Source organism: Zonotrichia albicollis, chromosome 6, assembly GCF_047830755.1.
Source record: "Zonotrichia albicollis isolate bZonAlb1 chromosome 6, bZonAlb1.hap1, whole genome shotgun sequence".
NCBI lineage: Eukaryota > Metazoa > Chordata > Aves > Passeriformes > Passerellidae > Zonotrichia > Zonotrichia albicollis.
This window is the reverse complement of record NC_133824.1, coordinates 765,752-780,140: the sequence shown is the minus strand read 5'-3', so window position 1 is coordinate 780,140 and position 14,389 is coordinate 765,752. Positions and strand designations below refer to the sequence as shown.

General features: G+C 41.7%; 1 protein-coding gene across 1 annotated transcript in view; it reads right to left on the bottom strand.

Moving 5' to 3' along the window:
* The window catches only part of BRF1 (BRF1 general transcription factor IIIB subunit), a 171,580-nt gene that overhangs the window by 125,119 nt on the left and 32,072 nt on the right, over positions 1-14,389 (bottom strand). Inside the window, exon 3 of the mRNA XM_005491815.4 lies at positions 4,017-4,190. Within this exon, the coding sequence (XP_005491872.1) occupies positions 4,017-4,190 (174 nt within the window). The remainder of the gene's footprint in view (positions 1-4,016; positions 4,191-14,389) is intronic.

Here is a 14,389-nt window from a genome sequence, read left to right as displayed (position 1 = left end):
ACATCAGAGAGAAACAACTCTGGGCTGCTGCTATTCCAAGAAACAAATTAAAAGGCAGAGCCTGAGGTGCCCAGAGCGCTGGCAGTGCCAAAGTCAGACGGCACTGGAAAGGCTCAGCATCACTCAGTCCTGGGAGAGGGACAACAGCTTCCATCACACCTGAGGGTCCAAAAACTACTGGCTCCTTCAGATGGACCTTTTTGCATTATATCTTCACCTCTGACACTGATAATATAAAAACATTGACACATTTTATAAAGAGAATAATAAATTGAAGTTTTTATAGGCAACTCATTAGAAGGATGAAACACCTCCCAGAACCAGCTAATAGTTAGCATTAGCTAACTATTAGCTAATTTTCCCTGGAAAACATTAACACTGACAAGCAATAAAGGAAGACAAATGAAAAGCTATGGGGGTTTGTGTCACATAACCTAATAAAAACCATAAACTGATGCAAAATCAACTCACATCTCAAATAATACATGCAAAACTTTGCAAAGGATTACAAATAAAAGCTGCTCTTCAGATTAAAAAATTTTTATTTTCTCCTTAAGTTGTGGAACTATTTTTTCAGATCAAAAAAAATTGAGTTACCAGAATATTTTGCATTTTTGCATTAATTAAATAACGCATAAGAACCAAGGAGAACATAATGTTTTCCTGTTTCAGGCTGAGGTTTATTCAGGCATAATTCAGACTGCACTAGCAGACTTGGCCAAAGTATTCTTCACATTTTCACAGAGGCTGGCTGGCGACATGTACATTATGAAAAAAAGAAGACTAAGCAGATAACCATGTCAGATAAATACATTCCACTCCCTCAAAGTGAACTTGCAGACACAATTACATTCTCTTTTCCCTCTCCAAATGCTTCCCACTCCTTTGGTTCTGCCACAAGAACACAACATTTCTTGTCACTTCAGACCCTTACTACATCTCCCCGTACCTCCCCAGGCTTTTTTGCTCCTTCTACCACACAACTTTTTCAGAAACTTGATGTCTTCTACTGCTAACACTGTTCTGTTCCCAGGTAACATCTCCTGCCTCCACAACTCCCAGGTCACTTGGATAACTCATGTGGGCCACCCAAAATTAGCGAGCTGTCCCTCAGCTCTGAGGCTGCTGCTGCCCTTTGCTACTTCTTCCATGTCACCTCTTTCCTCTAAAATACTTCACCAATCTTCAGTTTTTAATTTCCTTTTCTAAATTTCTCTCCCATTTCTTTGTTAAGAGTTCTAAAATGAACACAATGCCAATTAACATTTTAAACTCAGAAATGGGGCTGAGCAGGGTATTTAAATGTAGAACTGTTAAAAACACTGCAATTCCCCTTTGTACAGAATTATTCAGCGTACTGCTCCCTTTTCCAAACCCTCCTCGTCACCTTCTCCAGAACAACAAAAGCAATGCCAAGTTTACTACCCTGAATATGGATTTTAACTCTTGTTAAATCTTTTGTCCCATGGCCATCCTCCCTACACCTGCTCTTGGCCCCTGTGCTCCAGAGGCCCTGGGAGCACCCCTGCCTCCTGTGGTCCAGGTCTGTAGAGCCAGATTTAAGCTGGGAACAATTATAACAAGCTGATTATCATCATAATTAATCTACAGAGCCTTGAACATATTCAAATTTCAAAGGTCAGCAATTTGCACCCACAGCCCTCAGGTTTTCAAGTTTCTTCTGAAAGGAAAAGATACCAAAAAAGGAATTTGTATTTCAGTGTTGAGAGTCCATAATTTATTTTTTAAATTATGGACTTTGTTTTTTAAACTACACTGGATTTTAAATAGCAATACAAAACAAAACAAACCAAATAAACAAAACCATAGCAGAACACAGGCAGAAGCTGAATGAACTCCCTCTCCCAAAGTGACAAAGGTTAAACTCTTAATATCAACGACAAAATGAGGTTTATCTAATGGATTAAAAAAAAAAAAAACAAAACCCTAAAATATTGAGCTTTATGGACAGGCACAACAACCTTTCCATTCCCAGGCAGCACAGTAACTGTGCAAAATGAGGGTGGAGTATTATTGATAGAGAAAGACAGAACTCATCTTTGCAGTTTTATTCATATTTTACTCCTAGTATTTTATGTGAAGTGTCACACAGGACATTATCTCCATTTAACAAAGAAAGCTGGGAAATTCACTTAGGGATTTATTAAGTGTCAACCAGATCAGTACATCTTGCACGTAAGTGAGATACATGCTGGAATACTTTGGAGAAGGTTAAAAAAGAAGTAAATTATTTTTGCTTTATTTGTTTGCTACGTTAGCTGCACTTGCTGCACAGATGGCTGAACACTGCAGTGCACCTACCTGCCTTTTACAGCCCTCACTTCTTCAAATGCTTTTTATCCCTATCAGTGGGGAAAAATGGATTTGGAAATTACAGCTGAGCTATCAAACAGAAGTATCAAATAACAACTGTAAAAAAATTACTTTGAACATGACATGAGCATAAATATAAGACAGAATCATAAAAGGGATCTTAGAGATAACTTCTTCTCAACATCCCTGCTGTGGGCAGGGACACCTTCCACCAGACCAGGTTGTTTAAGCCCCATCCAGCCTGGCCTTGAACACTCCCAGGAACGGGGCAGCCACAGCTGCTCTGGGTAACCTGTGCCAAACCCTCAGTTTCCTCACTGCAAAGAATTTTTTAATAGTTAATCTAATCCCACCCTCTTTCAGGCAGTTACCTGGAAGATACATTATCAAAATACTGGTAACACCTTAAAATCAACACTATCTTTATGGCAGTGATAGAGTGCTAATGTTCAAAGTTCACATGGAGACTTTACAGTAGGAAAAAACCAGTGTAATAGGCAAGCCTGCCTTTTAATTCCATTATTCCTGCAAAACCATACTTTTTAAAACATGCAAATACAATTACCACAACACTACTACAAGATCAGAAAGTACTACTTTTAGAATACTGAAAAAAAAATCATCTCAGTCTTAAAAAGAAAGCTAAACTGTTCAACTGCAAAAATATAGAATGAGACCAGCAATCTATTAAAAGCATCAAATCAGAATACTGAAAATGTGAATATATTATTTTAAAGTAGAAAGAAACCAAACACAGAATTGTAGAATGATAAAATGAGAGAATGGTTTGGGGGTTGGAAGGAGCCTTAAAATACATCCAGTCCCAATACCCCTGCACAGGCAGGGACACCTTTCACTAGACCAGGTTGCTCAGAGCCAGAGCAACAGAAGTGATTGTTTGATACTAAACTCTGAATTCCAGCAACTAAAACACAACAGAAAAGAAATAAAAATATATAACACAAGTCAATTTGGATGGTCATGAGTATTTAAAGCTTATGCGGATTTTAATTAAGTTCCCCAAGACAAAAATAGGGATGGTAAAGCAGGGAGAACTCACTTGGAAATCTGTCCTGTGTACACCTCTAGCCTGGTGTACAGGTTTGATTTCCTGTATGATTTCTGAGCAAATTTCAGAATGTATGAATTTTTTTTTTTTCAAGAACTAAAACAGGAGTGATACTGTCCTTCCTGCAAGTATCAGAAGAAGGAAATCCAAATATGTTGATGAAAAAGCCACTGGAACTCTAATCTGTTCTTTGATGCTGACACTGCAGAAGGTTTGGGGTTAACTGTCATTTACTTTAAGAGAAAAACAAAATAAACAAAAAAATACTCCACAAATAATAAACCCTAGCAAAGCACAGGGGAAGTGCAATATTGTAAAAAAGCAAATATAGTGAAAAAGCAAATATTGTGAAAAAAGAAATTCAGAGTTAGTGATGAGAGGCAGAGTGACATTTGCAGCATTAAATACTAAGTATTGCACATTTAGACAGGGAATGAATTTACTTGAATCACAGGAAACACTCCCATTCACTTCCATGTATAAACCCAGCCATGACCAAGCTAGCTCTTGAACACTTACCTTTTTACATTTTGAAACAAGGTCTGACTGGGATAGTAGACTTGCTAAAAGTGAGTCTTCTATTAATTGATATTTTTTAAGAGTGAAAGGATACGAGGAGTTCCCTCTGTCCTGCACACCAGGTAGAGACAGGCAGCGATGACGTGGGTCCTCTTTCTGCCCCGAGTCAGATGTTTGCTCACAGCCATCTTGAAAAAATTAAAGGCAGTATCCAGGCAATGCTGATTGAGCTGGAGCTGGTTTCCCAAGTGGTGAATCTGACGCTTCCCTAGGAAAATTAACAAGGAAAACAACAGTTTAACAACTATGCTGTTAATGTGTTTGTAGGCTGGGGTCTTTTAGTGTTGGGGTCATTTTTTAAGACAAAATTAAGGAGGCAGATTTTGGATTTCATCTCTTTGTGAAATACAATGGACCTCTCAAGTTTCAGGAACTATTCAGGCTGAGCTCTTCAGGACAAAAAAAAAAGAAAAAAAGCCTTGTTTTGGACTGCTAAAATTGAAACATATGCAATCAATGAACTCTGGAAAACCAAGCCACAAACATCAGTCCCACAGAGGATCCAAGCCATAGCCAAGACTTCTCAGACAAAAGATTATGCCCTTCTCCCTTAGCATCACTTGCCAATTAGCACTTGATTAGCTGCAGCCAAAAACCAGAGGTCATGATGTGTTTGACACTGACGTGCAAACAGAGAAGACGTTTTGCTGCAGCTCTCCAAGAAGTGATGGAGTTTGCTGTTTCCCTGACCACAAATGAAGTCCACAAGGACACAGCTCTGCTCCTGGCTTGCCCATGATCCCAGTGATGGGAGGCACCTCCTTCCTCCAAACACGTTCACACCCCAGCCTTCATTTGAGGTTTGTCTGCCAGACTACTTAGATCAGCCTGTGGCTTCAGGAAACAAATGTGCCTTCACCCTTAAATAAAACAATAAAAAGAAAAAAGTGTGTTTGGGATGATTCATGGCAGGAAGTGGTCCAGCTGCTGGGACAGATGCGGGAAGCGAGGTCCAGCCCGTCCCCACAGCCCCAGCTTCAGAAGGATGTGCTGAAAAGACAGCTTAAGAAAAAGATGGGGGAAGTCATGAGGAAAACAGAGCACTCGAGTTCCTCAGCACATGGGGTCAGACAGCACATCAAGAAAAATCCTTCCATTCAATGTGCTGGGCAGATGTTTCCAGCACGTGTATTTACAGGAAACTCGCATCTGCTCCCTTCAGAGATGCCAGGAGCAACTTGTGGAGGGCACAAAGGTGCCTGCCATGCCCACCACTGCTCACAGGAACCAGTGGCACCCACAGAATGCTTCCCAGAACACCACCAGCTCCTGCACCAACCCATCTTAATTTAATGCAAACCCCTACACCATCATCATGGTCAAAAAGCTTCACCTCTGAGCACCCTGTGCCAAAGATGCTGGTTTTAACAAGAAGTGACTCCAGCCAGGCAGCTGGGGCCAGTGGGACTCCAGCCAAACAGGAGCTGCCACAAAGCAGCAGCTTCTCCTTCCTGCACACGTGGAAATTACTGCACTCACCACCGAGATATCCTTTGAGGCACATGGGTCAGCCAGGTGTAACATGTTTGGATAGTGAAGTAAGAGCAGAGGAAGGATCCATCACCCCCCAAGGGAGGTGTGGGCATGATAAGCTACTCAAGGGTAATCCAAAGCCCAGCAGGTGAGCAGCTTTTCCACTGCCATCAGCAGGCCCTGGACTGGCACTCACCAGCCTCAAATATAAATACCACATCTTCCTAAAATTAAGGTTCTAACTAGCGCCTGGTCTTTCCAGAATTTTATGTCGCTCTCTACAGTCTGTATGCTGTTTCTTCTGTCCCTAAGAAAAAAATCAGTTTATACTTATTTGGGGGGAAAAAAAAAATGCACTTGAGTACTAAAAACTCATTTTGCAGTGGCAGCAAACCAGCTTCCCTTCAAAGACAAAGAACACACTAAAAGAGGAAAAAAAGAATAACACAGAGGAAGATACTTGAAATTAATTTCTTTCATAAGCTATTTTCAGCACTGAGCTGCTCCCATCCCCAAGCTACCATTAATATTCTGAGTATTTAACCTTTTCCTAATTTCAAATGTTAAAATATAATTAATTCATCATAATCCATCCTAAGAAAACAGTATGCCTGTTTGAGTAATACATGCTCTTTTAGCTGAACTCTTCATCCACCATCAATATTTTAAAGTAGAATTACTTTAGGGGCATTTGTCTACTGAAAAAATACCAAAGAGATCTAAGAGAAAGGTACTTGTCTGCTTAGGAAATGCTACTGAATGCTTTACTCAGCCTTCTGCAGACCAGAGGAGGCTTTAATTCTGTGTGCTAGGACTCCCTCAAGCTGCCCTGTGGTATTATACCAGTCATACAGTCTGTGGAAAAACAAGACAACTGTTACCCTGCTGTTTATCTCCAAAATTAACAACTTAATTCAGGACAAGAATCATCCTAGAAATTATGTGTATCTTGATGACTAACTTGGTTTTGTCCTTATTTGTGAAAAGAGAGAAAGAAATGTACTGCTTCCAGCATCACCTAAGACAAACATTTACATTCTGCAACCAGTCTCCTATTTACCAAAGAAAGATCAAAAGCTTTGTTGTTTCCCCATCACCACCTCCGCCCCTTGAATTTAACATGACAACAAAATTCTATTTTTCTGGTATCTTATGTAAGACTAAGAAAAAAAAATAGCTGGAAAAGTAAGCATTAGGAACTGTGTTTCTAGATTTCTCCACAGGAAACTTCAAGATACCCTTTACTCCTTCTGGTTCCTTCCCAGATTCAAGAATGCACTTCACAGAGCCCAAGAAAAGGCAGGTATCAGTGAGATGGCTGTCGCCCAGTACTGCAATACACAGCCAAGCCATTGTAGAGTGCCCTCACCCTAGTCAGATGATAACCAAATGTATGTCTTTTTCTGACTTCCAACCTTTTCTGTCTAGCTGGCCAACCTGACATTTCCAGAGCTGAAAAATGTGCCTCCGTAACATTTTATTTAACTATAAATACAGTGATTTAATCTGTTGGTATCTGAAGAGCAGATGTTCATACACAGAGAAACTGGGCTTTAAGAAAACAACTGATCAAAATAAACTCTCTATCCAATTCTCCAGTTACTGCTGACAAACAAGAAAAGAGTGCAAATACTCATTCATACTGGCAGTGCTCACCACGAGAAGTCCCCAGAAGTGAGCAGTGGCAGCCACAAGCCCTGCCAAGCACCGGGATGCTGCTCCCCCAGCACAGGGGCAGGGCAGGGCAGGGAGGAGCAGCCGAGCAAGCTCCAGGGCTGGGGAGAGATGAGCAATTCCCTCCAGCACACCTACAGCTCTGCATTATGGCATCAGCCCTGAGCATCCTCCCGCTGCTCCCTGCTAGCTGGGTGGCATTTTGGAACCTTGCATTGCTGTTTCCCTCCTGTCCCCATCTTTGCTCTGACTGCCACTCTCACTGTGTGCTCCCAGTGAGCTGCAAGGATGCAAAGCCTGAGGATCTGAGGATCTCAGCCAACACACTGGGAATATCCAACAACACAGTGCAGTTTATTAGCAATCTGCTGCACTCAGTGCTCACCTGATTCCGTCACAGTGTTACAAACTCCAATGAACTGAGATTCTCTACTGGATGGCAAAGAGCTGATACACCTTTAAACCCTATCATGATCTGGGTTATAGAACACTCACAACAACACCTTCCTGACTTTCTTATCCATTTTATCCTGCAGGACAGCTTTTAAAAAAAGTTTCAATGTGACCCTGCTCTAAAAACCTGCAGCTACTATCTCAGTACAATAAAGGAATATCATCACATGGAACAGACAGAATTAATTATTGCATTTTTTTAAATTGCTATGTATAAGCACAAGTCATAAGACAAAATATATAGGGGTAAAACAAGTCTCTTAGTAGATGCATCTTTTATTAGTAACTTGCAATAAGCATTGTCTCTTTTGGGCCTTACGGGTTTCTGACAGATGCTGGGATTCTTTTTTTAAACAAGAAATAGCACCTTTGAGGTCAAAGCTTACACTTCATGCTGCCCTTGCAATTTAGTGATGGCAAGAAAATTGGTATCTAAGAACCTTTGGGAGAAGGGCAGGGAACAGTGTCTTTTTAAAAAGGCAGGACAAGCCCAACAGCAAGGTTTGAAAAATCCTCCCCTTTCCCTCACCAGTATAAAGCAACAAATTTCCTTCTACAGAGCAAAAGAACTAAAGTCTAGAAACGACAGAAATTTTGCAATGCACAGAGCACGCACCACGCAATTCCCATTTATTTCTCAAAGGCTCATCATGCCATCGGGTGGAGGGGGAGGCAAGGGGGGAAGTGAGAGAAAGAGAGAAGTTTGCACTGATGTAATCAACACACAAAATCAAGTTCCCAGGCTACCAAGTAGTAAAGTTTATCACGCTCCTGAATCTGCAGCAAAAAACAAAAGGCTCTTTTCAGCTTTTAGTTCCAAGCCTACAAAAAAAAAAAAAAAAAAGTGTTTCTACCCATCTACTCCTAGCATGCTGAAAGAAACACCATCATCTTCTCATCCCATGCCAACCTCAATGCTTTGAACTGGCACAGCAGACCTGAAGTGACAAGTTCACATAGGACCACAGAACACTACTATCCTTTTATTTCAGATCATTTCCATTCTTTTGACAGAGGAAATGGTGGTTATTACAAAACAAAATGTGTAGGCCAGAAATCACTGTCAAAAAAAAATAGATTTGCAGAATATCTTGGTTCTATTAAATGCTTACACAAGAGACAGCTGAAAGCAAAACTGCAGTTTAAGTTATAATAGAAGCAAAGTAGAAAAAGAGGGAAAATCAGACATCTTCTTTACAAGCAATTTTCTTTCTTTTATGATCTCGTTACTACAGAAACATCTTGTTCTCTTCCCCTATGGAAGAGGAATCACACCTTTTTTGGACCCCTTAAAAGTCAGTAATGTCAAGCAGCTACAGCTCTACATTACTCTTATCTGGCTTCTGCCTGCTCATCTGCAGCCTTCCCTTCAGTCTGACAGAGGCTGTGACACTGCTATTTCATATATTTGTCAGGATGAATCATAAGTTTCTAGGGAAATAACAGGCAGTACAAAGCCAGAGCCTAAATGAATTGTTATTACGATACTAAAGTGCATCATCAAAATCCAGGAGGCATATGGATTTTCCTCCCTTTCTGCAATTTGCTCAAGGGGCCCTGAAAACAAGTGCTACCTGAAGCAGGGAACAGAGACATGTTAACAGCACTAATCCTTCTTTTGCAAAAAGGATTGTTATGGTAACAAACACTAGATTCTATTAAAAGAAACATTTTGGATGGTTTGCACTCGGATATTCATTTCCAGCATTTGAGTTGCCTTACCAAGTGAATTTTATGTGCAGATTTTGTTCTGCATTTGGGTTTTCGTCCCTTTTCTTTCTTTGAAAAGGCTGCCCAAAAGAACTCCAAAAAAAGGGGAAAAAGAGCAGTTTTTATGTGTGAGCATCCCTGCATGCTTTGTCACATGTTTCAATTTCAGCAATTCCCAGCTCAAAGCCTGAATGAATTTCCTGCTCTTTGCTCTATGCCAGGCTTCTATGTTATTTGTATTACAAATCAGTAAAACAAACAAACAAAAGGCACAAAAGGGGCAGATCAGTGGGGCTACACTCAGGAAGGCTGGTCCCAGCAGCCTAATCAAGGGGAGATCGCTGTGATCAAAGACAAGAACACATTTCAAGGGAGGGAAGCGAGGCTGCAGGGCTCCCACCGAGCATTTCCAGCCACACACGCAATACTGGGAGCAGGGAACAGCTCCATCCCTGGCAGCCTGTAAGGAAAAAGGCCAACGAGCAGTAAAAGCAGCAGCACAGCAGGACATTGCAGCAGTGCTGAGCCAGCACAATAACAAGTTTAATTTTATCAAGGTTAGCTAAGAGTTATTCCCAGTAACACCTAATTGCCCGTGAGCAAAGTGATGACCACGCTGGCCTCGTGCCCACGCCCTGCCTGGCTCCAAATCCCTATCCTGCCATCTGTTTGTGGGTGCACCCCACACCCCAAACCCAGCTGCTCCACACAGGAGCTCCCCAGCTCCTCTGCGGATGTGTCAGTGCCCAGGCTGAGCACCCTGGAGCCCGGGAACACTTGGCCCTGCTCCGATGGGATGGATGCATCCCAGTGTCACCTGGCAGAGCTGCTCCAGGGGCTGCCCAAGGGCACACTCTGTTCTCTTATCTCAGCAGAATAAAACAGCTCCTGGCCCTTTCCCTGGGATATTTCACCAACTGTGCCAGCACAACTGTTTGTGGCAATGAACAGAAAACCAAACCAGTAAACTGACCTGTGTTATAAAAACAACCTTGTGAAATAAAAAAGACTTAATCCAGACCTGTTTACTGAAGGATTGATGCCTCCTCTTTATCTCTGTATGGCCAGACCCAGACTAGCTGAGTGCAGAGACCTGTGTTCAATTTCTCTGCCTGCTGACAACAATCCAACCCATCCATTTTGCCTCCCATGAGAGCTCCCCATCTACCAGGTGCAGGTCCCTTCTGTCCTGGTAAAGCCCTTCCAGAGCACCTCAAAGGCTCATTCACTCTCTCAGCTAAAGAGAACAACCATGCATCTTTAAGATTAATGTCTTAAAAATTCAGATGGTGGCCACCGCTGCAACCACTTTTTAAATATTTGATACTAAGCTACTTTTCTTTCACCTAGAAAATTTGCTGTTAACATCTCTTCTCAGCACTTCCCTGTACTTCTTTAAGTATTCATTCCCTCAAAATTGGCCCTTGTATTCCATTAATGCCAAAACAGGCCTGCAAAGCCCCCACATAACTTCTCCCACCCCTCCTCCTCAAGCACATTTTCTATTCTCTGATCCTATGATACCACTCCCTATTTGCATATACAGCAACTGTCCATTTGAATTAATTTGTTTTAACCACTCTGAAAAATCTGGCATCACAAGTGGTTCCTCTGATTTTCTGCATGCAGTTCCTGGAATTCTGCTTCCCTCACAGGTGGCACTTCTCCTGCTGCCATTTCATTCCTATTATCCATCTAACTGTTACCCACGCTTCAACTACAGACTAGAAGCCACACAGCTGATGCAGGGGCTGCATTTAACCTATTGCTAATCTTGCCCATCATCCTCCAGACAGCAGCTTGCTCATTTCTTAACCCTGCTTAATTATTCTTTTCAGCACAACTCAAGAACTGCTTGCTCATAAAGTCCTTACGGAACTTCATTTATGGTGTCATGTTGGGAAACCACAGTCAATGCTGACATTAAAAGAAAACAAAAGCAAGAAAACCCCAACAAAGCCCTTATCTGTTGATTCACCAGCACTGAAGGAATTGGATCACAACTGTTTTAAGTGAAGCTAAAGCCCAACTGTTCCTGCAGACAGCGTTCCCACCTCCAGCGTGGCATTTACATGGCCACACACTGATACAGATGAGGGAATCTGCTGTGCTGAAAATCAACCCAAACAACCAAAAAAGCTGAATTTTCATTTGGACCAGCTCCCTCACATAACTCAGCGAGCAGCCTCGCAAGCCCTGACGGCGGCAGAATGTGGCAGGGGCGAGGAGAAACCCTGTCAGCAGCCACACACACGTGGATCAACTCAAAGAAATGTGAGACTGAAGCCTAAATGGGTCAAAGAGAAAAGCACACACTATCCCTACGCTTCCTCCTGCTTCCCTGCTACTGCTGCCAGCCCTCCCTGCTCCTCCTGTGCAAGGCAGCTTGCACAAAACTCTGATTACCACAGTTTAAACAAATGCTATCATGCTCATTAGTTATTTATCTATTAGCATTTCAGATTCATTTTGGAAGAAAGCAAATATGGGCTTTTTTTATATCCAAAACTTTAGCTAACTGAACTTTTTTTACTCACAGAAGATTTGCAGCTGTTTCAAAGTTGAAACAGCTGGAAAGCTGCACTACTGGCAAGAACTGTGAGCACAGTGCATGATTAATGTAGCATAACCCTTACCTGTCTCACATTAAGGGAATTGGAAAGAAAAAATCAAAATACCAAGAACTTTTAGACAGTGGTAGCTTTTGGACATGCAAGATTTCCTTCTGAAAGCACCACCAGTTAGGCCTTGCTTTAATCTTCCTCTGTATTGTCTGGACAGTGTTTTTTTTAAAACTACATTTTAAAGGATAGTTATTCTTAGAGATTTTTCTATATCTGTATATATGTAAACCTTTTCCCTTCCACTTATCAATTACCAGTTGTTACTCTTGTCACAACAAAAAATTGAACATTTCTGCTGTCACACAGCATTACTGCTGATCCAAGCACTACCTTCAACCACCCAAAATCATTTTTACATCACTGCAAGAAAAATAAAGAAAAATATTTTCTCATTACATAATCTGACAGTTTTTTTAAAAATCATTTTCAAAAGTTTTAAAAACCTGTATTTTGAGAATGATAGAACTTATTTCATATTTTTACAACATAAAAAGCATTTAACTAACAAAAAACTGCCATCAGTCTACCCAGCTAGAAAAATTCATGAATACAGCACAATATAGGAGAAAAATCCCAAAAGTTACCAAAATCTTTAAAACAAAACCAAAATGTAGAGTGAACACAAAGGGCTCCCTTGCTGCAGTGGAAACTTTGCAGAGGCGAGCAGCATTATAAATCAGTGCAGTGTTATCTGCTCGCTGACAGGCAGCTCTGCTGCCTTCCCTGCAGAGGGAAAGCTGACAGGAGCCATTGCTCAGCCCTGCCAACGCCACGGAGCCCACAGGAGCCCGGGGAGGCACAGAGCAGCCTCACGGAGCAGGGGATGCTGATGGCATCCCTGCCACAACTGCCACTGAGACCAAGGGACAGGGACAGGAGCAGGAGTAATTGAGTTAGCACAGCTGAACAATTACCACTTCCCAGCTGCACTGCAGCAGCCATTAGATAAGGTCACACATACTAAGATTGTTTAAAAAAAAACCAACAAAACCAACCTTCCTGTTTAATCCATATTCCCTGCTATAAAAGCCAGTCCAGCCTTTCCCTTTTCCTGCCAAGGGGCCCCTGTATATCCCTGTGAACCTTCCCTGCTTTCCTTGTCCACCTTTAACACTCACCTTTTATAACATGTCTGAGAATTTACTTGTCCTCAGACACATGCAGAACAATTTTCCTCTCCTAGAGTTCAGCCCTGCTCCTCTGCACACCGGTTGTTCTGTCAAAATACCACTGTCAGTGCTAAGTTATTCCCACTCTCCATCACCCAACTGTGCAGGCAGGAAGGGCCATACAGACAGGCACTAATACCCACTCTGCTCTCAGCCTCTGCTCAAGGTTGCTGCTGCTTCCTCAGGACTGAAAAAGGCCTGAGAGCTCAAAGCTACTTTCAGGCTCTGATTTCCATTGTGGAGTTTTGTTTTTTGGGCTTTAAGGTTTTCTTTCCTTCCTCTTCCCCTGTAATTCCACATACACATCCAACAAAGGACACTCTCTCCACATCCAGACCCTACCCAGCTGGCAGTCAAAGAAGATGACACAGTCATTTCCAAAGTAAAAATGTCATAAATATCAACTAATTGGCAAATTTCTTAAATCATCAAAACAGATGGAAATACAATGAGAAGGCATCAAGGTAAAAGGATGCAGAGAGAAGTAGTTGAGGGGGTGAAGAAAAAGAGGGAGTTATTAAAGATATCAAAGGGATAAGAGATAAAACATGATCTAAAAATGGAAGCAGAAAGAGAGAACTGAAATCAAGCAGGGAAAGGCACAGAGCTGTTACAAAAGCAAGAAAGACTGTATTAGGTTAATGCTTATTTAAGGTATTTTTATACGAAGCCGACGAGTGGTCAAATACTTATTCCTTTATACAGAAGGGATAAGAAACCTGGCAGTGAGGTAAGACAGCATCAATCTTTATCCAGGCTGCAGCTGAAGAATTCAATTCTGCCCTTAGCTTGTCGCTGGCAGCTGAGTCCATCAGCTACAGCATTCATGCAAGCAGAGTGATTGTGCAGGGGCTGCTCTCCCCCAGCACCACAAACAGCCTATTTAGATCAAAGCTACAGCTGCCCTTGGTAACTGCACCTCTGTCCTGCCCAGAGATGACAGAAGACATTATGGATAGGGCTTCAGCCTCTATTTTGCATTTCCTTCCCTTTTAAACTAAGCATAACTGAAGGTTGCCACACATCTCAGCTAAACCATGTAGTGAATCAGTGATGCCATTTATCAAGTCAGTCTCTTGTGGCACCTACTTCAGCCTGGAGTTGGAAAGAGATTTATGTTCAAAGACAGAATGCACATATTTCAGGAACAGCCTTGTATTTCTTTAAACAACAACATTTGTATAAGTGAGATGTACAGACTGTTTCAGTAAGGAATTAAAACTACAATGCCATTTACATATTTCTAGTGAGCCAACATGGCCCTCTTAGAAAGTATTTGGCATCTCTGAATAATATTTACTTGT